The sequence below is a fragment of the Momordica charantia genome, assembly GCF_013281855.1.
Source record: "Momordica charantia cultivar OHB3-1 chromosome 8 unlocalized genomic scaffold, Mcharantia_2.0 BLBB01000008.1, whole genome shotgun sequence".
In the NCBI taxonomy this organism is placed as follows: domain Eukaryota; kingdom Viridiplantae; phylum Streptophyta; class Magnoliopsida; order Cucurbitales; family Cucurbitaceae; genus Momordica; species Momordica charantia.
The window spans coordinates 18,374,757-18,388,944 of NW_028275166.1; the positions used below are offsets into that span (position 1 = coordinate 18,374,757).

General features: G+C 43.5%; 2 protein-coding genes across 2 annotated transcripts; both read right to left on the bottom strand.

The window, feature by feature from the left end:
- Positions 1–10,337: 10,337 nt before the first annotated feature.
- LOC148209696 (uncharacterized) lies at positions 10,338–10,730 on the bottom strand. The gene has a single exon (XM_088126954.1). It carries the CDS (start codon positions 10,728–10,730, stop codon positions 10,338–10,340), a length of 393 nt encoding a protein of 130 aa, XP_087983080.1.
- Positions 10,731–10,830: 100 nt separating this feature from the next.
- Positions 10,831–12,333, bottom strand: LOC111023625 (uncharacterized). The gene is made up of 2 exons (XM_022301099.1): positions 11,260–12,333; positions 10,831–11,124 (listed from the first exon to the last, which is right to left on the bottom strand). The coding sequence occupies exons 1-2, from the start codon at positions 12,331–12,333 to the stop codon at positions 10,831–10,833; spliced, it is 1,368 nt and encodes a 455-aa protein (XP_022156791.1).
- Positions 12,334–14,188: the final 1,855 nt, after the last annotated feature.

A 14,188-nucleotide genomic window follows, 5' to 3' on the forward strand; every position in this document is an offset into this window, starting at 1 on the left:
AGAAGAAGAGGGAAGAACAAGGGCTAGGGTTTTTTTCTTTGTTTTAACACTTTAACCCCTTTGGGCTTGGGTTCTTTTCCTTTTGTTTAAGGCCCACTTACCCAACCCCTCCTTGTTAAAACAAGCCAATAATATAATTTCGTAAATAGCCCAATGGCCCAAAACAAATGTCACATAGCGGAATCCGTACTAAACCATAACTTGATAAATAACTACACGCTCCTAACTCACCACTAATTCTGTAACAATACACACTAGCCTAGATGCCACACTTAAATTAAATAAAGATAACTGATGAATCAAATAAAATAAAATGAAATTAATAAATAAATAACTAATCAAATCTATTTTGTTATAAAAATTTCCTGGAACTCGACGCAAGCTAACCTGAGTAACGCGGGGCGTTACAGTAGATCTCTGTCTTATCTACAACTTTGTCCTATATCAATTACTTAAATTCTTGATCTGGTACTGAAACTCAAATAACATACTAATAACTGTTACTATTCTTTTCTATCATGTTTCTATTTATTCTTCTACTTATTTTCTTCTGTCCTATTCTAGTTTTGTTTACTTGATGATTGATCATCTTGTGATTCAATGTGCTTCTGGGTGAAAGTCGAAATTGACATAAAATGCTATACCCGAGAGCATGTGTTCTTTTTTTGTTCTTTACATTTGTACTTCCAAATCATGCTAGATCTAGTTGTGCTGTTGAAATTGCCTATTTTTGTAATCTAGCTGTTGTAATAAATCATATCAATTATGTTTTGATTTATTTCCACACTAACCGTTAATCATAAATTTTTGGCGGTTACAATTGTCTCAATTAATTTCCAGCAATTTGTTTTTCAATTCTCATGATGTTTTTCTTGTGTAACTCATATCTGTTGTCAAGGCTAAATTAAACTCCATAAATTCTCAAAATAGCCTAATTGTTCAAGAGTTACATTTTCTGGTCTTTTGAACTTCTTGTTCAATGTTAATCATCATGTTCCAATTCTGTCACTTTCTTCTTTAGCTTGTTTCTAATTTGAGTTTTGAATTTACTCCTATATCAAGTTATTTGAGTGTTTTCTTTGTGTGTTATATCTAACCACTTAAGTTGCAAACTTTGCTCATTGGCTTATGTGAGTGAGATTGTGAGTTTCTTGAGAGTGTTGTTGTTTTGAGTAAAAACAGGAGTGACTATACCTTTACGAGTGTAAACACGTGAGGGAGTGCTTGTGAGATCCGTTTTTCTTTGTTACTTTGTTTTCTTTTGCAGCCATGTCTCAGCAAGAGAATTTTACAAAATTTATCCACAATATGGAGCATTTGACAAAGACGCTCCAAAGGTTGGATTCGAGACTCAAATCTATTGAAAGACAACCAACCCATCTGAAGCAAAAGAGGAGGAATAATTCAATGCACCATAAGGAGTATTTGGAGGTCGAAGGAAGGGAACATGGTGGATGTTGCAATGCTGTCCAAAGGAGAAATATAGGAGGAGTTCATAAAGTTGATCCTATATTGAGAAGCATCAAGCCTAAACTTCCTATGTTCCATGGAAGTACAAACCCGAAGGAATACATTCAATGGGAACAGCAAGTTGAATGTGTCTTTGATTACTACCCATTAAGTGAGGAAGTAAAGGTAAAACTCATTGTTGCTCAACTTCAAGATTATGCAATTACTTGGTGGGATAAATTGTTTTTGAGTAGGAGGAAGAACTTTGAGTGTCCAATAAACTCATGGTATGTTCTCAAGTATTTAATGAGAGAGCATTTTGTTCCCAAATGTTTCTATAAGTTGAGATCTTTGAGACAAGGTAGCAATAGCGTGGAGGCTTACTACATGGAGATGCAAATGTTGCTTGAGGAGCTTGATCTTTATGAGGATGAGGAAGTTACAATGGCTCGTTTCTTAAGAGGACTCAAGAAGGAAATTGCCGAACGACTTGATCTTCAATTTTATGAGGATTTAGAAGGGATGGTGCAAATAGCCATAAAGATTGAGAAACATCTCCAAAGGAAGTCTACAAGGTATACTAAACCTAAACCACTTTCTAAGATTCATTTATCTTTAGAGAATTTTAGTTTACCAACTAACATTAAGCCTATTGTTGAGGTAGAATGTGATCAAATTCAAGAAGACATAGTTTGTGACCTAGTGCCACACTTCTACTATTGTAACACCTACTCCTCAAGACGTATATGATGTTGTGTGTGAGTTAGGGAAAAAGGCGCATGAGGTCAAGACAAAAGCATGTGAATTGTTTGAAAAAGAATCTTGTGTGAGAGAAAAGCATGAGATTAGTCTGTGGCCTAAAAAGAAAAATGAGAGAAAAGCCAAGAATGTAAGCTTGTTTGAAAAAGTTTGTGATGTCAACTATGTTTTATTTTCCAAACAAAACATTCTTGATCTTTTGTACAAAGGCGTTTGTTATCTAACGGGAGAGCTTAAACCATGTTGGTCTAGTGTTTCCCTTGAGTTTTTACAGGAGGCTAGAACACTCATTGAGAAGATTGAACCAAAGATTGCTTCCAAAGTACAAAATGACAGTCAACATGTGGTTTACAAGGCTGAAGCATCTCGTGAGAAGCAAAAGTCCCAATTTGCTTCCAAATTCATTCATGGAAGGAAGTATACAATGTTCAAGCCGAGTGATTGGGTTTGGAGACACTATTGGAAGGATCGCTTTTCTTTTGGAAAGAAGTTGAAGAGGAACCCATGTAGAGCTATAAATTTGACATTTGATGATTTTAAGAGTGCTCTCAACGGCAAGTTCGATGAAAACTACATATTCAATGCTGCTGATTTTCGTCCATTTGATGTAGGAGATTCTTTTGATTTGAGGACGAATTCTTTTGAAAACAGGGAGGATGATATGAACCAAAGTGTCTTAGTCCTCAAGATTTAAAGAAAGATGTTGGAGAATCCTATGTCCAAGTTGACAACAAATTGGAGTTGCACTAAATGCATCTAGTTTCATTTATGGCCAACTCAAGATGCATTAATGGAAGTCTAAGTTAAACTCAAGATGGATTAAATGAACAAGACTTCAAAGTAGTTCAAAATCCAGTTCATTCACTCTTGGAGGGTTACAACTTCTTGGTTTTATGGTGTAGGAGTTTCATTCTAGGATTTAAAGCATGTTTAATTGTATTTTTAGTTTTAAACATTTCATGTATGTGTTTTAAGTTACATTTGAGTTAGTGGTGGTTATGGTATTGATGTAGTAGGGAGTTACAACCTTTACAATTCTTTTAGGTTACTCGAAGGGTTGTTTTGGAGGCTATAAATAGCCTAGCTTGTTCCTCTGGAAAAACAGATTTGAGATTTGAGTTTTGAGATAATGAAATTTAAGCTTATTGAGCCATGAGCTTTTCCTTTGCATTTCTTGTGTTTTAGAATTGCATGCTAGAATCATTCAAGTAGCCTTGATCAAGCTATCTTGTGGAGTGGTTCGAATCTTGAGTTTAGAAACAAATTTTCTCTACTCTTGATATTGATCATCAAGGTAAATCCGTTCTAACTTCTTCCTTGGGTTGACATCATCTCGATTTGGGGGTTTTAGCATTTGTGATCTAGGGGTTTGCATAACCATAAGGGTTCTTAGATCCAATTGGCTATTGTTTTCTTATCAACATGTATTCAAAAAAACTTTCTACATTCTTGATCCATTCAAGAAAGCCTTCGATATCTAATCTGCCATCAAATGGTGGAAGATCGACTTTCATCTTGTATTCACTGGGTTCGCGGGGTTGATAAGGATTGTATTGCTGCTGTCGCCGGCCATCCCCACAGTGGCATATCCTCCTCATCACTAGATGAATCTACAGGGAATTGTCGTCGGCGAGGTAGTGATCAAACCGACGACGCGCACGCTGTTCTTGCTGTCTTTCTTGATACGGTGGAAGGGCATAGTATGGTTCTTGATGGTTAGAAAGGGTTAGGTTCTTGGTTCGGATTGTGGGCTAGTTCCGAATGTTGACGAAGAGCAGGATGAGATTCTTTCAAAGGAACAGGATCTTTCAGCATTCTTGGCACTTGGTGTTGTGTGTCGCAATCCAAGGCAATCCCCTGTTCTTGAACCTCATTGCCATTCTTCTTTCTTGGTTGTTCTTGTTGTATCTGCAGGCCATCAATCTTGTCTACCAAAACGTTCAATATTTGTTTAATCTCAACCACATTGCGCTGTAAATTTTCAACAGCTCCTTCAACCATCAGCAAGCGAATGGTTGATGACCGTGGAGAAAGAGCGGTGGTTGGTTCCGCTTCTTTGTCACCGAGTGAAGAATCTTCGCTTACCGGAGCATTCTTTCTTCCCGCCATTGACAATTACCCAAGGACATTGGTTGCTCTGATACCAAATTGGTGTAGGCAATTTTGAGAGAAAACTAGAATTGTATTCAAGTGTAGGAAAAGTTACAAATAACCAGCTATTTATAGGAAATATTGAAGGGATATGGGAAGAACTAACAACTTAACTATCTAACTAACTAACTCAAAGCTAACTAAAGTAGTTACCGATAGTTACATCACATTGTATCCAAATATTCAATAAAAGTTAAGAATCGACATTAATGTTCGATATTATAGAGTACAATTATCTTTTAGTTAAATATTTTTTTTATATTTGATGTCGTTTTTCAACCGATATTGTACCTTAACTCCTTAATATTTTTTATTTATTTATTTTTCGACATTCGATGCCACTTTGAAACGGACATTGTATGTCCATAATTGATGTCGGTTTTGAACTAACATTAAACATCCGTTTTTTTCAAAATTAACATTGTAGATCTGCTTTTTATAACCATCGTTATCTGTAAAATACCAACTGACATTGAAGGTTATAATTTTACCAACTGACATTGAAGGTTATAATTGTTGCAGTGCCTGACTTCATAAATTTTCTTCTTAATATTTCATTACACTCTGAACCTCAGTATTACCATCAGGCAGTCTATTATCCCCATTGACGTGATGCTATGTTTGATGAACTTTGTGCTATGGAGACAAATCGCACTTGGTCAGTAGTCTCTCTGCCTATGTCTCACCATTCAATTGGATGTAAATGGGTTTATAAGGTGAAGCATAAATCTGACGGTTCCATTGAGCGTTATAAGGCTCACTTGGTTGCGAAAGGATACACCCAACAAGAAGGTCTTGATTATGTTTCAAAACTTTTCTCCTGTGGCCAAACTTGTTTCGGTTAAAGTTTTGTTACATGTGGCGGTCTCTTTAAATTGGCCTTTGGTTCAATTGGATGTCAATAATGCCTTTTTACATGGCGTATGTTTGAGGAAGTTTATATGTATCTACCCTTGGGATATCGACATTCTCATTCGGTTGCACCTAAGGGGGAGCAACTTGTTTGTCGTTTGCATAAGTCAATTTATGGACTGAAACAGGCTTCAAGACAATGGTCTGATAAATTTTCTCAAACCCTCTTGCATCTTGGTTTTTGCATCTAAAACTGATTACTCTCTGTTTGTATGGGGTTCTCGTAGTTCCTTTATTGCATTACTTGTCTATATGGATGATATCATTGTTACAGGGACTTCCTTTTCAGATATTGAGACTTTACAAGTGATGCTTCATGACAAATTTAAGCTCAAGGACTTAGGTTATCTGAAGTATTTTTTGGGTCTGGAATTGGCTCGCTCTGCCAAGGGTCTTTTTCTTTCCCAACGGCAGTACACTTTGCAGCTACTCGAGGATACAGGCTTTCTTGCTTGTAAGCCATCTCTTATTCCAATAGATCCTAACATCAAATTACAGGCTTCTGATGGTCCATTGCTCAATGATCCTACTTTATATAGGCGTCTTATTGGGCATTTGCTATATCTCACGGTTTCTAGGCCTGATATATCTTATGCAGTTCACAAGCTTAGCCAATACATCTCTCAACCTCATCAGTCTCATTTACAGGCCGTTCACTTTCTCCTTCATTACTTGAAGGGTACTCCGGCTCAAGGTATTATGTTACAGTCATCTTCCTCATTTCTGCTACAGGCTTTCTCTGATTCAGATTGGGCTTCGTGCCTTGATTCTCGCAAGTGTACTACCGGATTTTGTGTGTTATTGGGGTCTTCTCTTATATCATGGAAAGCGAAAAAACAGACCATGGTTTCCAGATCCTAGGCCGAATACCGTGCGTTGGCTTCTACAACCACTGAGCTTATTTGGCTTACTCAGCTTTTGTGTGATTTGCAGATTCGGTCCAAAAGCTATTATCTTTTGTGATAAGCAGGCTGCAATACACATTGCCACCAATCCTATGTTCTATGAACGTACGAAACATATTGAACTCGACTGCTATTTTATTCGGGAGAAAGTTGCTGCTGGGTTTGTTAAGTTGATGCCTATTCGGTCACAACATCAGTTGGCTGATATTTTTACTAAACTCCTCCCTGTTACTTCTTTTCAGTCATTGTTATTTAAGATGGGTGTTGTTAATATTTTAGCCCCATCTTGAGGGGGAGTATTAGACTATATTCTATCACTTAGTAATAGTTTGTTATTACAGTTGTTACGTTTCAGTTGTGTTAGTTACACGTATAAGTGTGTACATAAGGAATAGACCTCCATTATCAGTGAATATTACTGATGTTTTATTTACCTTTCAGTCTTAATAAACACTTTATACCCTTGCTATTTAACCAATAAGAATAAGATAAAAAAGTTTGTTAGAGTTAATGTGTATGTGATAGACTTTTAGAACAAAAATTCAATGATAATATTTTTGTTTATGCAAGAATTCGCACAACGGTTACTTAGCTCGAACCCAATCCTAGCTTCGACCTAAAAGATGGGGAAGACCTGCTCCAAAGGGTAAAATCTCCGACGCTCAAGTCAGTAGGTAGCTCGGACTCAATATTAAGTTCGAGAAGAAAATTCCTTACCTGATGGTGAAAAGGGACCCTCTATTTATAAGTTTAGGTCCCGACAGGGGTCGCGACAGGCAGTTACCTTGGTCGGTTTTGAGGTCGAAAATCTCGAGTTTTAGCATATCGTGCTCGAATATTTTAGAAGTTGTAACGTAATTGGGAGTGTTGAATCTCTCTCCTCGAAAGGTTCCGAGGAGAGATTTTACTAGGCAGGTCTTTTTAACAATTTCTTTTGTTTTCAACCAATCTCTGTCCTTCACGTGGCAATTGGATATTTTATCCCTAAACATTGGCCCCCTCTCTACCGGGTTCGATCTCGACCTGGCAGAGAAATTTCATTGCTACTATTCCAGACAGACCAATCCACGTGGTGACTCGGGCATTCAATTTATTTAATTTATTAGTTGTGCTGTTGGGGAATCTCGAAAGTAGAACCGGCGAGCGGCGCGCACTCGAGTACACAAGGCGTTTGGAATTCTTCCGATCTATGACGTCCGTTTTCGGACACGTGTGCGGTTGAGATTAAACTTCGGGTTACTATAAATACCTCCACGGTTTTGTTTCCACTTTTTACGGTATATGAAATCTTGGAGTCCGACCTGATCAGATAGGAATTCTTGCTCTAGGTCAGTTGCGTTCTTTTAAATTCGTCTTTTATTTTCTCCTCTTAGTTTTCGTGTCATGTCGGAGTTTCCTAGTTCTTCCTCTCTTAGTAGCCCATCTAGTGACGTAGGTCGGAATCAGACTATAGGAGGAAGAGATAGAGAATTTTAGGTTTTCTAATGACGAAGGGGACGATAGTGACACTTCCACCTTGGGTCAAGGCTTACAATACCCTTCCCAGATGCCCGAGAATTACCTCGGCCCTCTTCATAGGAAGTATAGTATTCCAGATGACATCGTCCTTAGGCTTCCCAAGGAAGGTGAGAGAGCTGACAATCCTCCAGATGGGTGCGTAACCCTTTACCTGAAAATGTTTGAGTACGGGTTTCATCTTCCAGTTCACCCCTTAGTGCAGGAGTTTCTGTTCTGAACTGGACTAGCTCCTGCGCAAGTGGCCCCCAACGGATGGGGAGTGGTCTGTGGTCTTGCCGTGTTATTTTGGCTTAGATGTAAAGAAGTAGACGACCTTGACCTCCTTGACATCGAGCAGCTTTTAACTTGTTTCGAGGTCAAGCGCATCTCCAAAAAGCCGAGGAGGTACTACTTGTGCATTCGGAAGGGCGCAGGAGGTATTTTAAAAGGGCCAACCTCAATAAAGAAGTGGGTCGAGAAATGGTTCTTTGCCTCCAGAGCGTGGTTAGCCAAGAACGAGTCCGACTTGTCTTTCCACAACGTCCCCCGTAGGTTTGGGAACTTAGGTAACGGGTCGAGACTTTTCTTGTTCTTGGTTTTTCCTCTTCATGGTCTAACTCGTGCTTTTCTGCCAATTTCAGTTGCAGTTCGACCGATTCCCCAACTCTCTGAGCCGACCTTCAACGCCTTGAAATATTTCAAAGATCGATTCAAGAGTGGTAAGCAGATTGGAACCCTTGTAACAAATAAGCTTCTACTCACCTCAGAGCTACTCGACTACAACCCTCTCTTATCCCCCACCTTCTGCTCATAGACCATACTCCGAACTCGGTGAGTTACCTTTGTTTACATCCTTACCGGACGCTTTTTGCATCCCTAGCTTCTAACTTGCAATTTACTTTCCTTTGCAGCCATGGTTTGTGGATTTTCCTAGAGCGTGAAGCGCAAGCGCTCGAGTGCTAAGAAGGCTACCAGAAACACTGAGGCGCCCAGCCCCACGATAGCCGACCTTCCTGCTGAGGTCGAGGTGGTCGAAGCTGACAATGCGGTTGCTTCGAACGAGGGAGCAGTCGCAGAGAGGGCCTCGCAGGATCAGGAGATCCTCGAAGTCCCACCCCTTAGGGAGGTCCGGATGAGGGCTTCTCCCAAGAAGTCCAAAAAGAAGAAAAGAAGGACCTATCATTCCAGGACGAGGTTAGGGAAGTGGGTGGTGGCGAGCAGGTCAGTCCTTTTGGGGATCTGGTGGATGATCCTCAGGCCAGGATAGGCGGTACCTCCAACCTCGAGATGAAGTTCAAGATCGAACCCTTCAGTGCTTGGGTGTAGGAGAGAGCTATGGATATTTCGAGCTCTTGCTTCAACCGCTGCTGGAGGAGAGCTTCAAAATTCGTCAGCACTCCGGGCTCGACCATCCAGTGCTTGTTGGATAACACTGCCGAGGTACGACCTTGCTTTCTCTCTCCTTCTAAGTCCTTGGGGCCTTACCTCTTGCGCTAACTCTGTCCTCTTCCGCTTACCACTGTAGGCTCACGCTGCGGCTTGTCAAACGGCATTCCTGGTGAAGGCCGAGCTGGAAGGGCGCGACCTTCTCACTGTGAAAGAGCGAGAGGCTTCTTCCGCTGCACTGGAAGCTGTGTGGCTCTAGAAGGAGAGCTCAGAGAAGCCCGAGCTGAAGCCCAGCTGCTGAAATCTACCTCCGAGACCGACAAGGCCGAGCTTAGACGTGTCAAAGCTGAAGCCATCCGGCACCTAGACAACCTCTGGGGTGCGCATGCCGTAGCAAAGTGCCTCGAGAAGGAGAAATTTGCCTTGATGAAGGAGAACGACGAGCTCAGACGCCTCCGAGAAGACCTGGAAGGCAAACTTCAAGACTGCCACTCCGAGATGGCAGATCTACAGGCCAAACTTGCGTTGGCAGAGTCCAAACTTACCAACGGGGTTCTCTTGGAGGAAACCTTTCGCCAGCATCCTGACTTCGACAACTTTGCAAAGGATTTCAGTGATGCAGGCTTCAAGTTCCTTATGAAGGGAGTCAAAGAGGTGGCTCCCGAGCTCGACCTTGAACCCATCAAGCTTCGATACACTGAGAAGTGGGCCTCGAGGTCGAATGGAGCCCCTAACCCCCAGGACCGTGTTGACTGCTGCTTGAAGGAGCTTAACTTTGACGCTGAGTTCGAGGAGGAGGAGGATGATGATCCTTCTTCCCAAGACGCTAACGGGACTCTTCCTTCTGCTGCCGGCGCAAACTCCACTCAGGAAGCTGGGATGACCGACTCTCAGGAGGTTGACATCCTCGGGTCCCAAGGGGAGCTAGGATCGCACCTCAGAGACAGCTAACCCACTTTTCTGCCTTTTACAGATTTTGTTGTGCTTATTTCCTGCCTTGCATTCCATTTTTGTACTTGGTCACGAGGTCTATAAACCTCAGCCAAACCTTTGAAATCAACGAACTAAGCTTTTTCAGACTAATGCATTTCTTTTTCTAAAGAGCTTTTGAGTTTCTCTTGAGTCCTAACCCACCTCGGGCCCCCAATTAATTTCACATTGAACTAGCACCCTTAGGAGAATGAAATTAAATAGCACGGAGTCCCTTACTGGGTTGGACTAGGGTTAGGCCCTGTAAACTTTTGCAAGTCCAATCCGCTTTTGGACCATTTTAACATTTCAAGGATAATATCTCTTCAAATGCTCTGCGTTACATGGATGCGATAGCAGGTTTCCTTTGAGGTCCGCAAGCATATACGTTCCAGGTCGGACAATACCTCTGACTTCGAATGGCCCCTCCCAACTCGGCTCCAACACTTCGACGTGCTTTTGTACTTTGCGAAGGACTAGATGTCCGACTTGGAAACTCTGAGGTCGAACTTTCGCGTTATAGTGCCTTGCCATTCGGTTTTGGTACTCGGCCAAGCGTAGCTGGGCCATTTCTCTTTTTTCATCGACGAGGTCAAGGTTCAAGAGTAGCTCCTCTTCATTCCTAACTTGTTCGTAGTACTCAACCCTTTCAGTTGGCATACCGATCTCGACGGGCACCACGGCCTCGGAGCCAAAGGCCATTGCGAACGGGGTTTCCCCAGTTGACTCTCGCGGGGTAGTTCGGTAGGACCAAAGTACTTCAGGTAGCTCCTCTGCCCCACCGTCCTTTCCTTGCGTCGAGTCATAACTTGATTCCGCGCTTGATAATCTTGTTTACCGCCTCCACTTGTCCGTTGGCCTTAGGCTGAGCCGGGGACGAGAAGAGATGACTAATTCCGAGCTTGCGGCAAAAGTCTTTGAACTTGGCATTGTCAAACTGCCTGCCATTATCTGTCACGATGGCATTAGGTATGCCGAAGCGGCACAAAACGTTTGTCCAAATGAAGTTTGTGACCCTAGCCTCCGTAATTGTCGAGAGCGCTTCGGCCTCAGCCCACTTGGTGAAGTAATCTACTGCCACAACTGCGTACTTGACCTATCCCTTGCCCAACGGGAAGGGTCCAATAAGGTCGACTCCCCACCGTGCAAAGGGTCAGGGTGTCGAGATCGGAGTCAGCAGCTCGGCAGGCTGGTGGACGAGGTTCGCAAAGCGCTGACAATTGTCACATGCCTTCACGAACTCCTTTGCATCTTGATCCATCGTGGGCCAGTAGTAGCCTTGACGAATGACCTTTGCCGACAAAGATCTAGCCCCCAAATGGTTACCACAGACTCTCTCATGAACTTCCCTAAGAACATAATGTCCATCTTCCTCGAAAATAAACTTAAGGAGGGGCAAGGAAAAGCCGCGCCGGTACAGGGTTCCATCTCGGAGCAAGTACCGAGCTGCTTTCCTCGTCATCTTCTTGGTTTCCCTCGGGTCTGCTGGAACCTTTCCCCCCAGGAAGTCTTTTATTGGCTCCATCCACGACGAGGGATGAGAGTCGATCTCCATCATATCCAACTCCAAAATAGAAGGATTGTCTAAAATTTCCACGGGGACCGACCTCGCCAGGTCAGTCTCGTATGGTGACGCTAACTTAGCTAAGGCGTCGGCATTGGAAATTTGTAACCTCGGAATCTGTCTAATTTCATAGGTTTGGAAGTAAGCAAGGTGGGATCTGACCTTTCCCAGATACTTCTCCATCCAAGGGTCTTTTGTCTGATAATCTTCCCTAATTTGATTCACTATCAGTTGCGAATCACTGAAAATAAGAAGATGGGTGGCCCCCAGCCCTTTGGCCATGCGTAGCCCGACAAACAAGGCTTCGTACCCGGCTTCATTATTTGAAGTGCGAAAGTTGAAGCGTAGGGCGTATTCAAAGCGCATGTCATCCGAGGCGAGGAGAAGCACACCTGCTCCACATCCTTTCTCATTCGAAGACCCATCCACATACACCGTCCAAGGCTGATCGGGTGTGGAGGTTTGAGCTGATGGAAGAGCGAGCTCGGCTATGAAGTCTGCAACAACTTGCCCTTTTATAGCCGTTCGGGGTTCGAACTGGATATCGTACTCGCTCAACTCTACGGCCAACTTCATCAAATGTCCCGATGTTTCTGGCTTGTGGAAAACCTGCTTTAAGGGAACATTGGTGAGCACAGTCATGGTATGAGCTTGGAAGTACGGTCTCAGTCTTCGTGCCGAGGTGACCAAGGCGAGGGCAAGCTTCTCCATCTGGGGATACCTTGTCTCGGCCTCGGTCATGGCTTTACTTGTGTAATAGACGGTCTCTGCTGCGTTCCATCTTGCTTAACCAGGGCCGAGCTGACTGCGTTACCCGAAACAGCCAATTACAAGTATAATTTGTCTCCTGGCACTGGCTTTGCGAGTAAAGGTGCCGAGGAGAGATAGTCTTTGAGCTTTTCGAAAGCGGCCTCACACTCGTCTGTCCATTCGAATGGCCCCTTCGTCCTTAGCACCTTGAAGAAGGGAATGCACTTGTCGGTAGACCTTGAGACGAATCGGTTGAGAGCGGCAATTCTACCATTAAGGCATTGTAACTGCTTAATGGTCATTAGCGCCTGCATATCAAGAATGGCCTTTATATTGTCTAGGTTGGCCTCAATTCCACGGTTATTAACCATGAAGCCTAGGAACTTGCCAGATGAAACTCCAAAAGCACACTTGGCGGGATTCAACTTCATCTGGAATCTCCAAAGTACCTCAAAGGCCTCGGTTAGGTCGGCCAAGTGTGACCTGGTCTGCTTGCTCTTGACCAGCATATCGTCCACATAGACTTCTATATTACGTCTGATCTGATTATCAAACATCTTATTCACCATTATTTGGTAAGTCGCCCCCGCGTTTTTTAAACCGAAGGGCATGACCTTGTAGCAATATAAACCTAAGATGAGTGGTTGTCTTCCTCTCATAGTGCCAAGAAGAGAATTGGCTGATAAATTATTTTCTCAGCTGGTTATAGGTCGAGATCGACCTTGCCGGCAGCCTTCGATACCAGCGCCGAGCACTCCCCATCAGAGCGATCTGGAAAGCTCGGCACTTAATGGCATCTCAGGCTACTCGGAAGTCCATGAGGCCTTCAAAGACCTCAACATAATCTTTTGGGTCCTTGGACCCATCGTAGGGCTTCATCGCGGGCGTTTTGAACTTTGAGAGGATAGGGGCCTCTAAGACATCTGAAGTGAATGGCGATTCGCCCATCTCGCCATCATCAAATGGGTTCTCCTTCCTTTCATACTTAGGCTTGAGTGCCTCAACCTGTTCGTCAAACCTATGCTTCATCAGGTCGAACTCTTCCCTGGTAATCACGGTCTCTGGCGTTAGAGGCTTATACCTCGATTGAGCTTTGAGGTTAGAGTTGGCATACTCCCGGGAGCAGGACGGAGAGTCCCCTAGACCTCGTGAGGCCTTCCTCTTCTTGTCAACGAGGTGCTTCATGAGATCATGCTCCCTCAAGCTATAGTCGACTCCCTCGTTGATGGGCTCACGATCGTCAGGGTGGAGGGGTGGATCTTGATCCTCCCCAACCTCAGGCATGTCGTCCTCGCCTGAGATTTTGGAAGGAGATCCTACTCGGTTAGCCCGTGTCATCTCGGTATACATCTCCTCCGTAGTGCGCACTCGGTTGCCCATGTCATCTAACTCCCGTTGAAGGGTAGCCAGGACTTCAGGGTCCGTGGTTGGGGCAGCTCTTCGAGAGGTCTTTTTTGATGCCCCACCTCGACCTCGATTGGCCTTTGAAGGTCTAGGTGAGTGGGAGGTCGTTCTTGATTCACGTGGCGAGTAGATCTCCGCGACAGATCTTCCTTCTGTCATGCTCGGACCTGGTCCTCGACTATCCTAGCATCGGGGTCACGCTGAGTGCCGTTAGCGCTCAAACCTCTCCGTTCTATTGTATTGGCAGAGTTCACTGGCTGCACCATCCTCGGATCACTCTTTTGGTTACTAGGATGACCTTAAATGTCGGTTCCCACAGACGCCGCCAAATGTTTATGCAAGAATTCGCACAACGGTTACCTAGCTCGAACTCGATCCTAGCTCCGACCTGAAAGATGGGAAAAACCTGCTCCAAAGGGTAAAATCTCTGACGCTCAAGTCA

Bases quoted from the DNA above. Each gene is read 5' to 3' on its own strand.
- LOC111023625 (XM_022301099.1), bottom strand. From the start codon at position 12,333: ATGACCGAGGCCGAGACAAGGTATCCCCAGATGGAGAAGCTTGCCCTC. The intron at 11,125-11,259 runs GCATGTGACAAT...GGCAAGGGATAG, and splicing joins ATGCAAAGGAGTTCGTGAAG to GTCAAGTACGCAGTTGTGGC.
- LOC148209696 (XM_088126954.1), bottom strand. From the start codon at position 10,730: ATGGCCTTTGGCTCCGAGGCCGTGGTGCCCGTCGAGATCGGTATGCCA.